Source organism: Alternaria novae-zelandiae (assembly GCF_023758075.1).
Source record: "Alternaria novae-zelandiae strain BMP 2774 chromosome Unknown scaffold_15, whole genome shotgun sequence".
Lineage (NCBI taxonomy): Eukaryota > Fungi > Ascomycota > Dothideomycetes > Pleosporales > Pleosporaceae > Alternaria > Alternaria novae-zelandiae.
Genome location: NW_026056975.1, coordinates 83,495 through 100,067, shown reverse-complemented (window position 1 = coordinate 100,067; position 16,573 = coordinate 83,495). Strand labels below are relative to the sequence as shown.

The following is a 16,573-nucleotide window of genomic DNA, read 5'->3' as shown; positions in this document are numbered from 1 at the left end:
GAAGGAGACCAGTCATGTCTCTGATCCTGTGGGAATTTTGTAGCTCATGCAAAGGTCTTGGTAGTCTTTCAGGCCTATGTACCGGGATAGACCAATCTCGAATATGTCCCGCTGCACAGGAGAGAGAGGAACATTGTATTTCTGCTTCTGGATTTTGGGTGCAGAAGACCGGAAGAGAGGACGATCATGACAGTGACGTCCTTGAGTTCTTGGAAAAGCTCCCTGGAATTGATGAAGAGAAGAAGAACTGAGTCGGAATGTGGCTTATATCACCAGCGCGGCTTCGTGTCGGCTTTAGGCTCGGGGAGCGAGATGGTAATGCGAAGAAGAGCGGAGGATATCGCTCATTTGTTTGTGCCTTGATACATTCCGATGCTCATGGAGGAGTGACCAGGTCTTTTCGTACACATAAAATCTTGGCTGGGACAGTTTTGGTATTGAAAGGCGGGAGGACGGGCGACAAACATGTCTTGATATCGCACAGATTTTGGAAGTTTGGAAACAGCGCAGAGAGCAGCAGTCATATTCCCACACTACTCCGTTTTTGGGAAGACAACCATACGGTAGGTGTTGTGAAGAAAAGAAGAAGATCGGAAAGTGGAAGGATTTTATACGTCTCGGTGCTCGTCCCGAGATAGGTGCAGGCGGATACCGAGGTCTCAAAACGATCCGAGAGGCTGGAAACATGGTGTTGTAGGCGGTAGGCTCCGACTCACACGCCAATTGAACGTCTCATGCGACTAGCCTCGGCGCTTTTGAAGTGCTGTTGTTGAATGGCGAAAGGACCGCGGACGAACACATGGACAGGTTGTATGCAATTTTAAGAGGTTACTGGGGTTGCTCGCCGAAGAGACGAGGCAGAACAACAGCCATCTAGTCGGTCAGATGCCATCTTGGTCGTATCGGCAGAAGAAGAGCATCAGGTTCTTATTGCCAGATTTTGGTTCAAGAAGGAGCGGAACGACTCAACATACGCAGTGCCAGTTGGCCATCGTTTACCATATATGTTGGGAAAGCCAGGAAGAGCGGCAGTCATCGACCAAGTCGATCGACATTTTTGAACAAAGTCGGCAGTAGAAGCACATCCACACTACCCAGAGTGTATTCCTGTATTTCAAAACCAGCGGGACGACTGAAGATTAGCGGAATAAGTCCATCTTTTCGGAGGAACAGCAATCATGCACTTGTAGCATACTGCTTTTGTAAGAAACGAACCGGAGATCGCATTGAGCCTAGGAGGTATGTTTTGGATGCATTTAGAAAACCCCAAGGTATCCAGTGGAAGTATTGGCAACTAGGTCGGAACGGTGAGCTTCTCAGAGAGAACATTAAACCGTGGCATGGTGTTTTTAGTTCATGGATCTATGCTGAGAGAGACCTCGAGAGCGACGCAGTCATACCATGATACGGATTCGATTTTGGAAAGAGCGAACCAGAGAAGACATGTTCCCGACAAATCGATCTTTCTGGTCTGCTGGAAAGAGTCGATGAACGCCATGGACATGTCAACAGGTTGTTTGAATGGACGAACGTCTCGGAGAACAAATTCCAGGCCGTGTATTGGATTTGTATTTTGCCAGAGATGCGCCGAGGTCGAGCGACGCAGCCATGGCATTGACGGCTGCCGGCCTTTTGAAGAAGAAGACATGCCAGGCGGACCATCAGTATTGTAACTGCAAGGTTTGGGCGAAACGACGACAGCTGCAAGGGACGACATGGAAGTCTCCCTAGTATGTTTTGGTAGAAGTTGAGGAAGACGAGGAGGGAAGCAGCCATGGAACGTCCGATGATGAATTTCTGGAGGAAGATTCTCAGAGCAAACATGCATAGGTCTCCGGGCTTTTTCTTGGTAATAAACTGTGCAAAGCAGTCATCATGTGTGCGCGATCGATTTTTCGGAAGAAGGAAGTCCCAGAGAGAACATCCAAGAGCTCTGATCCTGTTTTGGTAATGAACAGTGTACTGAGAGATAGAAGCGGCCATGTTGGAGGGTAGAAGTGGTTTAGAAGACAGGAATCGGAGAAGAGGACATGGGAATTTTATCTCGTCGATTTTGAGGAGGCCAGCGCGGGGAGACGGAGCAGTCATCGTCGATCTTGCTGAACGTTTTGGAAGAGGACTTTCCGGAGAGAACGTATATTCAAGAGTGAGTGATTTTGATAGAGAGCGGCGTGGAGTGACGGAGAAGCCATATAGTCTTTCTCTGCGTGTTTGGGAAAAGAGGAGCTTTCGGAGAGAACATAGAAATCCTCTTTGTTCATTTTGGATAACCGAAGGAGGGCAGAAGACGCAGTCATGTGTATCACCATATGGTCTTTTGGAAAAAGAGTAAAAGTTTTGGTATATAGGAAGGAAGGTGAGAGCAGACAAAAGCCGACCTTTTATACATCGCCTCAACCTGAGAGATCAGACGGCTGACACACACGTCTCCCGCCACTGGCGCTCCACTTCCGTCTCCACTCCACACCCTCCTCAGGCATCAATGACCTCTTTCAAAGCCTTAGCACTCCCCTCCAACTTCCCCCTCTCCTCATTATCCAACGTCATCTGCAACGCCCTCACCACGCCCTTCCTGCCCAGAACTACCGGCATACTCAAACAGACCCCTAAATCTTCCTGGAACGTACTAACAGGCCTTACGATCTTCTCATCGAAGATGATGGATTTGCATATCGACGCCGCAACGCCGCCGATGCCGTAATTCGTGGCTCCCTTGTTCTCGATAATGCTCGTAGCTTTGTTCTTCGTCTCCTCCGCAATGGCGTCTTTATCCAACGCGCCTGATTGCTTGGAAGATAACGCAGAAGACAACGGGACACCGCCGATAGAAGCCAGGCTCCAGGCGACGAATTGGGATTCGCCGTGTTCACCAAGGACGTACGCTTCGATGCTGGACGCTGCGACTTCCGCTTTGGACGCGAGTATGCCGCGGAGACGGGCGGAGTCGAGGAAGGTGCCACTGCCGATGACTTGCGATTTTGGAAGACCGGAGTACTGTTGGGCGAAGTAGGTGAGGACGTCGACGGGGTTTGCGACGAGTAGAAGTACAGTGTCCTCGCGGAACGGCTTCATGTCCGAGATTGCGGATTCGAGAATGGATTTGTTGCGGCCGATTAGATCCGTCCTACTCTCACCCTTCTTTTGCTTTGCCCCAGCAGCGATTACGACGATATCGCATTGACCCGCCTCTTTGTGCGTACCTGCTCTTATCCGGGTGCTTGTGTTACCGTGGAAGGTGGCGTCTGACAAGTCTGCCACTTGAGCGTCGCGGACTTCTTCCTTGGGGTCGACGAGCAGGATGTCACCGGCAACAGGGTTCATGATGAGGCTGTATGCGATTGTGGCGCCTACATCGCCGGCGCCGAGAATGGCGATGGAGGAGGTGTTTTTCGGGTCTGACATGTTGGGTCGTGGGGTGTGAGATAGTGGTAGGTATGGTTGGAATGGAGGGGCAGAGGGTGGTGTTGGTAGTTGACGGGGATACTTGGTGGGTTCAGAGCTCTTTCTTCTTCTGTAATCTGGTAGTAAAAGCTATTGGAGTACGTCATCGTGATGGCGCTAGTGCGTATGCAGTCCGTAGACAGCCGGCCTATCAACACCTGCAGGCTCGTGAGGCAGGTGCGAGTGGTGGAGTACCTGACATGACCAACCCCAGCTCCTCATTCTACCCCCATTCCCTCACCGCAATATGTCCCCGCTCCTGTGTTGTCAATTCCGTCACCTCACACCCACTCCACGTCGTCGTCCCGTCTCGTGCGACGCGTCGTGGTTCGAGGTAGGCGTTGAGTTTGTTTCTTGGCTGTCTTGACTAGCTGGGAGGGCTTAGCATCATATTCCATGAGTAAAGCCCAGTAAAGCAAAAGCATCGCAAAATCCAAGTGCTCAAGCTACCTTGGGTGCAGGTGCTGCAGCTGGTGCAACCACTTTCTTCCTCGGCTGTGTGGCCAGGCCCTTCTTCAGCAGCAGAGGTATGACGTCCGTCGCTTTATTCCGGCTGATGGTCTTTCGGCAGACGGGACACTGAGAACGCTTCGTTTCGTGGGGCCCGGTGCGGTTTTCGCCGGCGATGAGGGCTTCCATGAGGCAGGTGTGGCAGAAGAGGTGGCCTAAAAAGTCAGCAGAGCACTTGGGATGGTTTGAATCATCTTACCACACGCAGTAGCTGTAAGATCTGTAGGATTGTCCATGCAGATGACGCAGTTGAACGAGTTGAAGGTGGTGACCGTCTCCTCTGGCTTTGCCTGCGCCTTGACAGCATCCTCCCGCTGTTTCTGCAGGGCCTCTTGCAGCGGCGTCTTTTGCTCGGTTAAGTCGAGCTCTTCGATCTTCTCGGGCTCGGCGCTCTGCTGCTTGACTTCCGTAGCTGATCCATCGTCCCGCTTCTGGCGCTTCGCTGAGGGGCCCGGGGTGGGTGACTGCGGCTTCCTCCTCCGCGGCGGTGACTCGGCTGCGCTTGTGAGGTCGACGTAGCCATTTGCGAGGCGGTCAGGCCGTGCGCGTGTGGCAGGCGGCATGTCTCCGGTGAATGGGCTGTAGGGGCGCCAAGCGAAGGGTGAATAGCGTCCGTGGTCGAGGCCGGCAGGATTGAGGATGTGGTCGAAGAAGCCGGTGGAGTAGGGCACGGGCGGGGCGCGGTAGACGTCGCTGAAGTGGTCCTCGTCGGCGGGGGCGCTGTAGTGGCCGAAGAGCTCGCCAAAGTCGAAGGCTTCGGGGGAGTAGTGGTTAGGGGAGTAGTGGTTGTGGTGGTGGCTATCGGGGGTGTCCAAGTTGGCGTCGTCGAGTGGGTGGGTTATGTCATCGTCGTCCCTGTGAGAGCGGTCGGCCGACATGGTGGCGAGCGCAGGCCGAGGGAGCGGGCAGGTCAGGAAGGGCAACGTGCTCCTTCACCATCTGAGTAGCTGCTGGTCTGGGCATGGTGTCGCAGTCCCGGGGGCTTGGTGACGCAAAAGCAGCGGCCGCTCTTGGGCTCGGGCGTGCTATATCATGCATCGCGTAGGGCTGAGGGGAACTGCACCGCGCCAAGAGTCTGCGGGTGAACTAGACACTGAACATGACGACACCGAATTGCGACTTCAACTACGACGATTCAATCCTCCGACGCCATGCAGTGACCGCCGTATTCCAGTCTGACGATGCGCTGCTCATGTCGCTCCCTTGCCGCCCACGCCGCCCGACCGCGACCCGTCCATGCGCAATCACATTTCGCCAACGCCAAACGATGTCTCGCCACAGTGCAGTCTACACAGTCGCCCATACAGTCGCCGGATGCAGAAGGTAGCAATGCAAGGGGGGGTCTGAGTGGTGCGACAGTCAATGCGTCTTTGTTAGTCCCCTCGGAAGCCCGCTTCAGTCCCATCGGCGTTCAGCACCTTTCCTCGCACATCCACTCGCAGGTCTTCCCCGGCGCAAGCACCCAACCACCACCCGAACTCGTCGCACTGTCGCAGGACCACCTCAGTCGCCATGACTTACTCGGCAAGAACCAGGACCAGACCCCGCCGGTCGGGTTCGACCTGCCGGAACTGCAAGGGACCAGCCTCGACGAACACTTCTACAAGCTGGGCATGGACACGGCGGAACCATACCTGAGTATGGCAAAGAAGCTGGCGTGGGCAGATCCTCCACCGAAGCCAACGAAGTGGGTGCGACGGAGCGGCTGGACCAAGTACAACAGCGACGGCACCACCGAGGCCGTGGATGCGCCCGACGAGACGATGCTCACATTCGATACCGAAGTCATGTATAAAGTAACGCCCTTCGCCTGCATGGCATGTGCCGCTAGTCCTACCGCCTGGTATGCGTGGTTATCGCCGTGGCTACTGGGAGAGACCAAGTCAGATCGCCACCTCATTCCACTGGGCGACACCTCAGTCCCCCGCGTCATCGTCGGACACAACATTGGATACGACAGAGCTAGGATAGCGGAAGAGTACAATATTGCGCAGTCGAAAAACGCCTTTGTCGATACCATGTCCCTGCATGTGGCCTCCAACGGCATGTGCTCGCGCCAACGCCCGTCGTGGATGAAGAACAGGAAGGATCAGGAGGAGCAAGACAAAGCAGCCACGTCGGAGGAAAACGCTGGCCTTTCCACAGTCCTGGCGGGCCCGACCGAGGAGGAGCTCTGGATGGGCAGAAGCGCAATCAACTCACTACGGGATGTGGCCAAGTTCCATTGCAACATAACACTCGACAAGGCGCAGAGGGAGTACTTTGGTGAGAAAGACCGTGCAAGCATCAATGATATGCTGGACGACCTGCTCTCCTACTGTGCTGCTGATGTAGAAATCACCCATCGTGTATACCAAAAGGTCTTTCCGCTGTTCCTCGAAACATGTCCGCACCCTGTTAGTTTTGCCGCATTGCGATTCCTGGCTGCCGAGATTCTGCCTGTCAACGAGACTTGGGATGCGTATATCCACAACGCCGAAGCGACATATAAGCAGCTCGACGATGCAGTGAAGGAGCGCTTGGTGGCGCTAACGGAGAAGGCGCTGGAGGTCAAGGATCAGCCGGAGGTGTATGGAAATGACCCTTGGCTGAGCCAGTTGGACTGGTCAGGGCAGGAGGTCAAGATGGTCAAGGGGAAGAAGAAGGGCGATCCGCCGAGACCAGCAGCCCGCCAGAAGAAGCCTGGCATGCCCAAATGGTACAAGGATTTGTTTGCGAAGAACGACGCCCCGATGGCTCTTACGGTCCGCACACGCATCACGCCGATTTTGTTGAAGCTGGCATGGGATGGAAATCCTTTGGTGTGGTCGGACATACACGGATGGACGTACAAGGTTCCCGTGGACGAGGCTTTTGCCTACGACGACAAGGGTCTGAAGGTCTTGGACATGTCTGAGGAAGAGAATCTGAAGCTTAGAGATGACAGCGAGTATGTCTACTACAAGATCCCGCACAAGGACGGACCGCTCGCGAGGTGCGCCAATCCACTCGCCAAGGGCTATCTGCAGTATTTCGAGAAGGGGAAGCTGGGATCAGAGTATGCGTATGCCAAGGAAGCACTGGAGATGAATGCATCTTGTTCGTACTGGATCAGCGCGAGGGAGAGAATCACAAATCAGATGGTCGTCTACAACAAGGAGGTACCCAATCCGCCGAAACTCGTCTCTGCATCCGGTAGGGGCGCGGGGAAGAAGGTCGGCTTCATCCTTCCACAGATCATACCAATGGGTACCGTCACGCGGAGGTCGGTTGAAAATACATGGCTTACGGCTAGTAATGCGAAGAAGAATCGTGTTGGATCAGAGCTGAAGTCGATGGTTCGAGCACCGCAAGGATACTGCTTCGTCGGAGCCGATGTCGACTCGCAGGAACTGTGGATTGCTTCCTTGATTGGCGACGCGACGTTCAAACTCCACGGCGGTAACGCTGTCGGCTTCATGACTCTCGAGGGAACCAAGGCGGCGGGGACAGACTTGCACTCTCGCACAGCCGCCATCCTTGGCATATCGCGAAACGACGCCAAAGTCTTCAACTACGGACGTATCTACGGTGCAGGTCTGAAGTTTGCGTCTACCCTCCTCCGCCAGTTCAATCCTTCGTTGTCGGACGAGCAGACCTCCAAAACAGCAGACGACCTCTACAAGAACACCAAGGGAAAGAAGACGAACCGGAAGCAACTCCATGAACGAGCCTTCTGGCGCGGCGGTACTGAGTCCTTCGTGTTCAACAAGCTGGAAGACTTTGCTGAGCAGGAACGACCTCGTACCCCCGTCCTAGGCGCTGCCATCACCGAAGCCCTGCAACGGCGGTATCTATCAAAAGGAGGCTTTATGACGAGTCGAATCAACTGGGCCATCCAGTCTTCCGGCGTCGACTACCTGCACCTTCTCATTGTATCCATGGACTACCTGACACGCCGATATGGTCTCGACGCCCGCCTCGCCATTACCGTCCACGACGAAATCCGATACCTCGTCAAAGAAGAAGACAGATACAAAGCAGCAATGGCGCTCCAAGTGGCCAACGTATGGACGCGCGCAATGTTCAGCCAACAGATGGGGATAAATGAGTTGCCCCAATCATGCGCCTATTTCTCCGCCGTCGACATTGACCACGTCTTGCGGAAGGAAGTGGACATGGACTGCATCACGCCCAGTAACAAGGAGAAGATACCGCATGGTGAGAGTCTGGACATCATGGCATTGTTGGAGAAGGGCGAGGAGGCACGGCTTGATCCCGCTTTCGTGCCCAGCGAAGCCGACATGCCAGCGCCAGAGAAGTACACTCATGCCTTTACTCCGCGAACGCCGATCATGTCCACCCTTTCACGCGGCGATGCAGTCGGCGACCCAACAGCAATGGCGTACCTCAAAGCGCAAATCTCCTCCTCCGACCAAGAACTCCGCGACATCCTCCGACCCCTCCGCGCAACGCCCGCACCGCGCAGCAGCAGCGCTAGCAAGACGAAGAGCAAGAGTGGAAGCACAGCCGGCAACGAAGTCTCAGATATCGAACAAGAGAACCGCGAGATCCAGAAGGAGATCAAGCAGTTTGAAAAAATGACCAAGCAATCGAGCGCTCATGACCCCTGGCGCGAGGTCTACAAGCGTGCGAATGCGAGCACGAAGGCCAAAGGCAAAGCTGGGACTGGAAGCGAGTGGTGGCCGAATGGTGGTTATGGTTATGGGCAGCATCCGAGGAGTTCGGTTAGGAGTGCGAGGGTGTAAGGAAAAAGAGATGGACATGGAGTGTATGTTACGTTTCTTGTACGCTTTTTGTATATTGTATGTACAGCAAAACTTCATGTACGGGATGTATAAAGGGTTAGGTGGGCGGCGCGACGTTTTGATTACTTGCATAGGTTCGGCGCATCGTTCCTTCCACAAATGAACATCTGGTTTAGCGTTCTTCCGATTCCGTCCCTATGCCGCAGTCGCGTGACCGAGAGGGGTATAAATATCCGTCTTCTGCGCCGTTCTGCTTCTCTTCTTCATCATACCTTCCAATCTTTGATTATCAAAAGCCCTGTTCTTTCAAGTCATGGCTTCGCCGGCCTGGCTTTTCCAAAATCACCAACAACTTCGGCAATGTGCTCGCTCTTCCTTCCGCTTTCGACATCGACATCGAAAACCAAGAATCAAGAATTTCATGGTTTCTGGTTCTGGTCTTCCAAAAGCTGCATTCAGGAAGTTGATGTGCTGTCTTGTCCTTGCCGCCGCCACTACCAAAATTCAACATGATTGTGCAAATGACTCCTGCTCCTGGCCTTTCCCTAAAATCCACCCATTCGAATCCATGTGTCCGCCTGTCTTTGCGCTCTCAGCTTTTCAACATCTAAACTACCATTAGACGAGCTGATGGCTTCCTTCCTGCTGGCCCTTCCCGAACGTCCAGCATTTCCATTTGATGTGTCGCCTTCTTGCGCGGTCTCAACTTCCAAAACTGGAGGCCTGACGACGACATGAGTTCAACCACCTGTCGTTCCGAAAAATAGAGGAGGGCCAGGAGTATGCTGGCATCAACACGCGCTTTTAACATTAAAACTAGGATGTCCTTTCAGGTACACATATATTTCTGGCTTTCCAAAATCGCAATGGAACGTTTCTATGTGTTCGCCTCGGGCTGCAGTGCAAATGTTTCAAGAAGCCGTCACTACACTTGTATGTTCTACGCTTCTTGACTACCGAAAGCGCATCCTGCGAAAAGGCGATGTAGATGTCTTAGCTAGCGCCCGAGAAGCCTATATGTTCTTGCTCGCGACCGAAGGGAGGGACTATATCTCATCTATATTCGAGAATTACCAAAACGTTCATCGAGAATTTCGATGTTCTCGTTCTTCTCCAAAACTCCCGTACGGACTTGTCATGTTTCTTGCGCTGTCCGCCGCGGCAAGCGCAGCGCAGCAAGAAACCATCTGAATTGCTATTAAAGCAGCTCTGTTCGGAACACCCTATATCATCACCGCAGCGGACGAAGAATGCCCTTGGTTCTCTTCCTGTTTCCTGAAACGCCAAAAAGAACAAGATCAAAATTTCATGAAGTTGGCGTCCTTCTCTCGGTCTCCAAAACGTGGTCTTCGACCGTCTTATGCATGTGCAGCTCTGCTGTGGCTTGATCCTCGTCTATAAAGTCAGCTTGATCAACGACTATGGTATTGTCTTCCATAACAGCGCCAGGAGCTCAGTATGGCACTCTAACTCGATGATTCCCCAACTACATATACTGGAGCAGAGAGCCCGACACTGCTACAGCATCTTCCACACTTGATGAATATCCAAATCCGACTATGGTCATTACTATGAGCTGGCTTCGCGCGGTCTTTCGAAAAATAGTTTTCGACTTCCTATGATTGCGACTCTCTGCACCTCTCGCAGTATTCTCTCGATATCAAAACGACACGGTAATGGCATTATGGCGTTCGATTGTTGAGGCATTTAGCTTCTCGTCGCTATGTGAGAGACGAACTCCCAATCATTCTCCATCTTCGGGGAATATTACCAAGAACGATTAAATAGAACATAATAGAGTTATTTCTCCTGTCTCTGCCTCTCAAAACATGAGCGAGACCTTTTGATGTGTCTGGGCCACTCATTTGAGGTCTTCATAACATCAAAAGAGCTTCTCGAACCTCCAATGGCGTCTTCCCGCCGAGCTGTCTATTCTTTCCACAATACGAAGCACGAGTAAACATAGAATCTCGCATTGTATGGAGATTTACCGAAGTTAGAAGCCAAAGAAGTCATGGAGTTGGGCCTCTTGTGTGAGCCCTTTCAAACATGCCGAAGCAGCTTTCCATGTTGCAAGACACTCTCGTATCACCGTGTACTCTCAAATCGCAACAGCAAATATTAATGCGGTGCGAAACTTTGATCTTTTGATGCGTTCGACTTCCCTTTTCCTTCCGCCTGACGAAGACATCGCAGATTGCGGCAAGCCGGTGGACGCACGAGATGAGACGGACACAAACAGAGTAGTGAGACGCTCCTTCCCTTTCACTCAATGATGTCACGGGTCGTGAAAATCTCTTCACGCGCCTGCCTGGACCTATATAATCGCTAGCGTGACTACTACGAGTGTTTGTTGTTCGCACCTTCCTGATTATCACCCGCTCGCCTTTCCCGTCTTCTTCCAGTCGCCCAGCTCATCGCCGACATCGACGCAAGAATCAAGATGGACGCCGCTTTCGAAACACCCTTTGACGAATGGGAGGAGAAGGCCCAAGACCAGGTGAGAACCCCCATACTGAGCTGAGAGAGACCTAGAACTGACAGGCTTCACTCATCTAGATTGATCACTCCAGATACAGCAAGCTCGCTTTGAGGCTCGACGAAGATGGATGGCTGCCTCTAGTCCGCGCCGCGTACGATGACGAGAAGCTCACCGACAACAATTTCGCCAAGCGCTGCAGCCTCGAAGATTGGATCAATGTTTCCGATGACGCCTTGTCTACCGTCGAACCCGCGATACTCAAAGCCATTTGTTCCGGAGACGTGAACGCCACTGTCAAAGGCGATAGCAACCTACGCAAAGTCATCCAGTCGTACGAAGACCGCGCCGACAGCCAAGCGAAGATTTTTCTGCGACAGATGACGGTTGGTGTGGGACAAGAGGCACTTTCCGTCACTCACGCACGCAACCTTGCTTTGGTCGCCATGCAGTACGCGAACCAGGATAATTCAGACAGCGCTGCGGACATGGCGTATGAGATCGACAAGAAGGCGCTTGATGGAGACTGGCATATCCGCTACACCATCAGCGGACGGCGCTACTTCATCGAGGGCAGCAAAGGCGACGTCGATGTCGGAAAGAAGCGCGTGCTGCAAGGCTTTTCCTGCGCGTTGACTCGTCTCGCCGACCAGACCGAGAAGGACAATAAGGCCTATATTCCTTTCCTACAGTTTGTCGGCTACGCAAGCAAAGGCCATCAAGATAGGTCGCAACACGGGGACACCTTCACTGGAACGAGTTCGCTGCTTGCCTTCACCAAATGCTGTCTTGAGACCTGGAAGAACTTCAACCCGGTCGAGATGCATGACTTCACTATCTGTCTGATCCCCGATGACACCGAGGGTCCTGTCGCCTATATGCTTCTTGCCCGCCTTGCGCGCGCATACTACTTCGCTGGCGGCCTCAGCATCGGTCAAGCAGCAGGCAGTATGTTGAGCCTCAGCCTGAGCAAGTTCAAGCCCCAGGAACGCGGAAGTGTGTGGATGGCGAACACCCAATGGGTCAAAGACTACGCCAACTACGATAAAACTTTGGAGAAAGAGGTAGCTTCCCGTACAAAGCTGCAGAAGGCCGAGTACGAGGCCGGCATGAGCGCAGATATGGAAGAAAGCACCGACTTCAAGACAAGGCTCCAGAGCATGCGTGAAGCCGTTGAGGAGATTAGAGAAGAGCACCGGCTACTAGACGATTGGCAGGAGTTTGAGGAGAATTTCCCGGATGAGTACCAGGAGTTCAAGGAGTTGGAGAAGTTCGCTATGGAGATGACGAAGGCGCTCGCTGAGGTTGCGACATCATGATTACTGATACCTGCCTTTTGTTTGCATTGTATGGTTTGATATATTTGAAGTAGTAGGTAATCTGGAATGGTCATTCAAAGAATAGCGTGGCTGCACTAGCTAGCTTGTCCGTACTTCAACTCTTTTCTTTCACAACACATGTACCCCAGCTCAAGTTATTCTGTTTCGAATCTTAGATCTTGGTCAGCTGCGGTGATAGGGAGACGTCGTCTGTGTCTGAATATACATATCTGTGAGGTGCGATCTGTAGTTGATCACTGTCTCTTTCACTCAAAGGTTACACGCTTGGACAGTTTCGCGAGCGCGAAAATCTCTTCGCGCGCACCTGCCTGGACTTACATAGTCGGTACCCAAACCAGCTCAATTTCACACTTCCCCTCTCACATCTTCATCCATATCTCTCTACGCCTGAACTCGCGACCTATCGGGTCCAAGAATAATGGTGGGTTGCACGGACATTCTCGTTGCCCATGTGCGCACCCTTGCCCACCCGAACAGGCAGGTGCACCAAGCGGCTGCGCAGCCCTACCAACCTACCGACGTCGAGAAGAACCACGAAGAGGAACTCGATCAACAGACCGCTCTCACCAAGCGTCACGCCGACGAGTACGCGGACGAGAAGCAATCTCGTGTTCTTCTACTACAAGCCGCCGCATTTCGTCACAAGCTCAGGGATGTTGAGGCCAAACACGCCGCAGACCTCAGGGACGTGGAGATCAAGCACACCACAGACCTCAAGGACATGGAGACCAAGCACACCGCAGGCCTCAAAGCAGCTCTGGAGAAGCAGAGACGGGAGTTCGAGATCAAACACGAGGATCTTAAGCGCAAAAATGAGGCTGACCTCGGAGAAGCACACAACAAGTGAGTGATGATGATGATCGGTATCACTAGATTACTAACAGTGTCGCAGGTCGAGCGAAGAGCTCGCGAAACAGAAGAGTGTTCATCAGGCGATCGTAAAAAGACTCGGGGTCACTCTTCAAAGCGCTCTCGGCGGAGTTGCTGAGCGCAAGGGTAAATGGTTTCGACCAGCTAAGAAGAATGTCAACTCCGAGATGGACGGCCTGGTCTTCACCATTGGAACTATGACAGAACTGTTGGATCGTATAATGGCACTTCTGATCGAGGTGAGCCAGCAGCTTGAATTGGGCGAGGACTATCCCGGAGAAGAGTTCATGCTAGCCCGAGTGCTCGGCTCCATGAGGAGACGCATACTTGCCTCAGAGAAACTAGAAATGGGTCTACACCACCAGATCGACCGACGAGTGCCCGACATCCTTGAAACAGCGTTGCCCTCATCTACAAGCATCGAGCTCAAGCTCGACCTATTGTTCGACCGTGTCAACGCTGCTGTTCGCGATCAGAAAAGTGCGGCGCATGATCAGCAAAATGCGGCAGTTGCTGCTCTTGAGGGGGTCTTAGACGCCTACCTCCAAGATGCATGCACTAGTTTGGACCACCCCAAACTCTACGACGGCAGTACACAACAACGAGTCAAGACATTTCTGGAGACATTTGTCGCTCAGTATCGCAAAGACCAGGATGTCTGTAGAGTGCTCTTAGATGAGCTTCGCATTTCCGCGAGCAACAATTCTATGAGCATTTCTAGACATTCTCAACGATTCGACATATGCTTGCGTTCTTACATCGACGCCGTTGACGCTAGGCTTGGTATGTCCCCTCGTCTCAGGTATGACGCACTCTCATCGTAGACAGGGAGCAACTTTGGCTAGTTACGCGGTTGTTCGAGCAGCTTGACATGTCTGCGTAGCCTTTGGGGTTTGCATTGGGCGAAGACGGCGGCGACGGTGACGACAGCGTAGAACACAGAAAAGACGCAGTTGAGAAAAGCATAATGTCAGGAGGAAAGTAGGTAACTCACGATGAATACATCAGATCAACAATCTGGCAGTGCATCGACATTTGACTACGTGCTGCGTGTTCATGCCCCCCAGTTACAGTACATTTTATCAGATTGCGCGAGTGTTCAGAAGATCTTTGCGTACCTTCCTGGAATCGCTGGCGTGACAGCCACACGTGTTTGCTGCTCACCTGCCTTACACGTTTCCCACGTCTCTGACCCTACCTTGGTCCGCCGCCCTTGTCGCACACCCCACCTCACCACATACCAAAACGCGCAACACGATGTCGACAGCGGCACAAGATACTGCCCCGCTTCGGCTACGAAAGATTCTATACCAGTTCGTCCAAGACGCGTTTGTCGCTGCGGGAGTCTCCACAGACAACTGGCCTCACACTTACGAGGATGACGATGCAGTCAACGTCGTGACCGTGGAAGGGTTCATCGCCGAGCGTCTGGGCGCTTTCCAGCGAGGGATCGAGCAGCAGCGTCAAGAGGCCAGAGAGGAGGGTGACCAGTCCATTCGGGAAGGAAGTGAAGCAATGAATGCGCTAGTCAAGCGTGTTGGTGGAGGCGAAGCAGGGTGCGTCCCTACTAAGAGAGAGTACGCTGCCTGGATGACAACACGCCGGATCGTCATCGAGGAAGGAATCAACAATCTCGAAAAGACTGCCGACGACGCCGTCAGCGCGTGCAAGCGGACAACTTCGGCCGTCGATGATGTATTCCAGGACCTATTCGACGCGAACAAAGTCAATAAGCCGGAATGGAAGATCAGCAAGGCAATCCACAAGGTCACGAATTTGGAGGAGATCGAAGCAGCCGACAACGCGGTTGCATTCTTCCGGTCGCTGCCCGCCAAGTTGGCGCTGGGTATAGTCGGCCAGGAAAACGATTCCCTACGTCTGAGAAATGAAGTGCTACAGCTCAAGCTCGACCAAAACCGCATCATCTCAGGTCACACGGACTTCGTTCGACGCGTGTACGAGGATATGGGACTAGATGTGAGTCAGTGGAGGCTCCCTACACAAGACGATGATGCGGTTGTCTTCCAATCTTGGCTTCAGCAACGACAGGTCGAAATTGCCAGCAGGTGGAAGGCAGAGATCAAGGCTCGTGAAGAGGCTGTTGAGGACTTTCAGCACTACAACTACGGCGTGCTCATCCAATGGATAGGACACAAGTTCTGGGACCGCATACAAGGATTGCAATTGCTACTCGACAAAGACGCCAAACTGGAGCCACTCGATATTGACGAGACATTTTCTTCGTGGGAAGTCAACAGGAAGAATATCAAGGTGATGTCAGAGTGGCTTGATGACGCTGGCGTCTGGCTTGAGAACATCATCCGAGAGAGATCTTCCGATGCGATGATCATCCTTAATCAGCTACGGAAATGGCGGGCCGCAGCTAAAGACGCGGGCGATCGGATGAAGGATATGCGACGCACTATCGCAATGGCGAAGAGGGCTGTATTCAGGCAGGATAAGACTATCGCTCAGCTTCGTACGGCTTCCACGTGATTGGCCCACGTTTGTTCCCACAGGACACGAGTAAATAGCCCTGAGTAACAAACCTACATCGATAGTACACTAACACGCAGGGAAGCAGTCGAAAGTCGATGTTGACGAACCTTCGCTCTCAAAAGACCAAGTAGAGCGGCAGCAGAGAAAATCGGCATCCTGTTCAGACCCGTCTCGAGACCATGAAACCAGATATGATCTTGTGCATGTGAGAGCCTTCCATCTCGATATTCTATTCTCTTCCACTACACCCTATCTACCCGATTTAATTTACCATAATGTCAAATTCTTTTCTATGACAATCTTCTCGAGCCTCGCTCTTCCTTCAAAACGCCTCGAAAGCTTCAACGAACCGCGTTATGTCCGCCTCTGTCCGCCTTACCAAAAACAGATAGTGGAAGCGGTCATGAGACAGAGTACTGAAGCTCTTGACACGGGTCGAAATCTACGAGTGGAGAGCTCATGGAGAGTTTGGGCGTTCTGCCAAAACAAAGTTGATGCACACTCATGTCTGCGGCTTCTGTGTCTTTATTGCACCTGGCAAACTTAATCAAAGATGTTCAACGCCCTGAACTATGTGCGGACCTTGAAGTGAACGTTCGTTGCATCAAGAACTCTTCGCATGACGAGCTTTACCGTTAACACTCCTCTCTTTCTTCCAAAAGCCGACACGGACGGGCTTGTGCAACTCCCTGGATAGCCTTCGCGAG

The 16,573-nt window shown here is 52.7% G+C and overlaps 5 protein-coding genes across 5 annotated transcripts; 3 read left to right on the top strand and 2 right to left on the bottom strand.

Annotated features, from left to right (window-relative positions):
• Positions 1-2,472: 2,472 nt before the first annotated feature.
• On the bottom strand, positions 2,473-3,402 carry J4E88_007202 (uncharacterized protein; the record flags this gene model as incomplete). The annotated part of the gene is made up of 1 exon (XM_049400823.1): positions 2,473-3,402. The coding sequence occupies one exon, from the start codon at positions 3,400-3,402 to the stop codon at positions 2,473-2,475; it is 930 nt and encodes a 309-aa protein (XP_049253135.1).
• Positions 3,403-3,882: 480 nt separating this feature from the next.
• Positions 3,883-4,829, bottom strand: J4E88_007201 (uncharacterized protein; the record flags this gene model as incomplete). Its single annotated transcript, XM_049400822.1, has 2 exons — positions 3,883-4,106; positions 4,151-4,829. 2 exons carry the CDS (start codon positions 4,827-4,829, stop codon positions 3,883-3,885), a joined length of 903 nt encoding a protein of 300 aa, XP_049253134.1.
• Positions 4,830-5,132: 303 nt separating this feature from the next.
• MIP1 (DNA-directed DNA polymerase gamma mip1) lies at positions 5,133-8,678 on the top strand (the record flags this gene model as incomplete). The annotated part of the gene is made up of 1 exon (XM_049400821.1): positions 5,133-8,678. One exon carries the CDS (start codon positions 5,133-5,135, stop codon positions 8,676-8,678), a length of 3,546 nt encoding a protein of 1,181 aa, XP_049253133.1.
• A 2,443-nt stretch (positions 8,679-11,121) lies between these two features.
• J4E88_007199 (uncharacterized protein) lies at positions 11,122-12,476 on the top strand (the record flags this gene model as incomplete). Its single annotated transcript, XM_049400820.1, has 2 exons — positions 11,122-11,178; positions 11,238-12,476. 2 exons carry the CDS (start codon positions 11,122-11,124, stop codon positions 12,474-12,476), a joined length of 1,296 nt encoding a protein of 431 aa, XP_049253132.1.
• Positions 12,477-12,915: 439 nt separating this feature from the next.
• Positions 12,916-15,863, top strand: J4E88_007198 (uncharacterized protein; the record flags this gene model as incomplete). The annotated part of the gene is made up of 3 exons (XM_049400819.1): positions 12,916-13,340; positions 13,390-14,150; positions 14,635-15,863. 3 exons carry the CDS (start codon positions 12,916-12,918, stop codon positions 15,861-15,863), a joined length of 2,415 nt encoding a protein of 804 aa, XP_049253131.1.
• Positions 15,864-16,573: the final 710 nt, after the last annotated feature.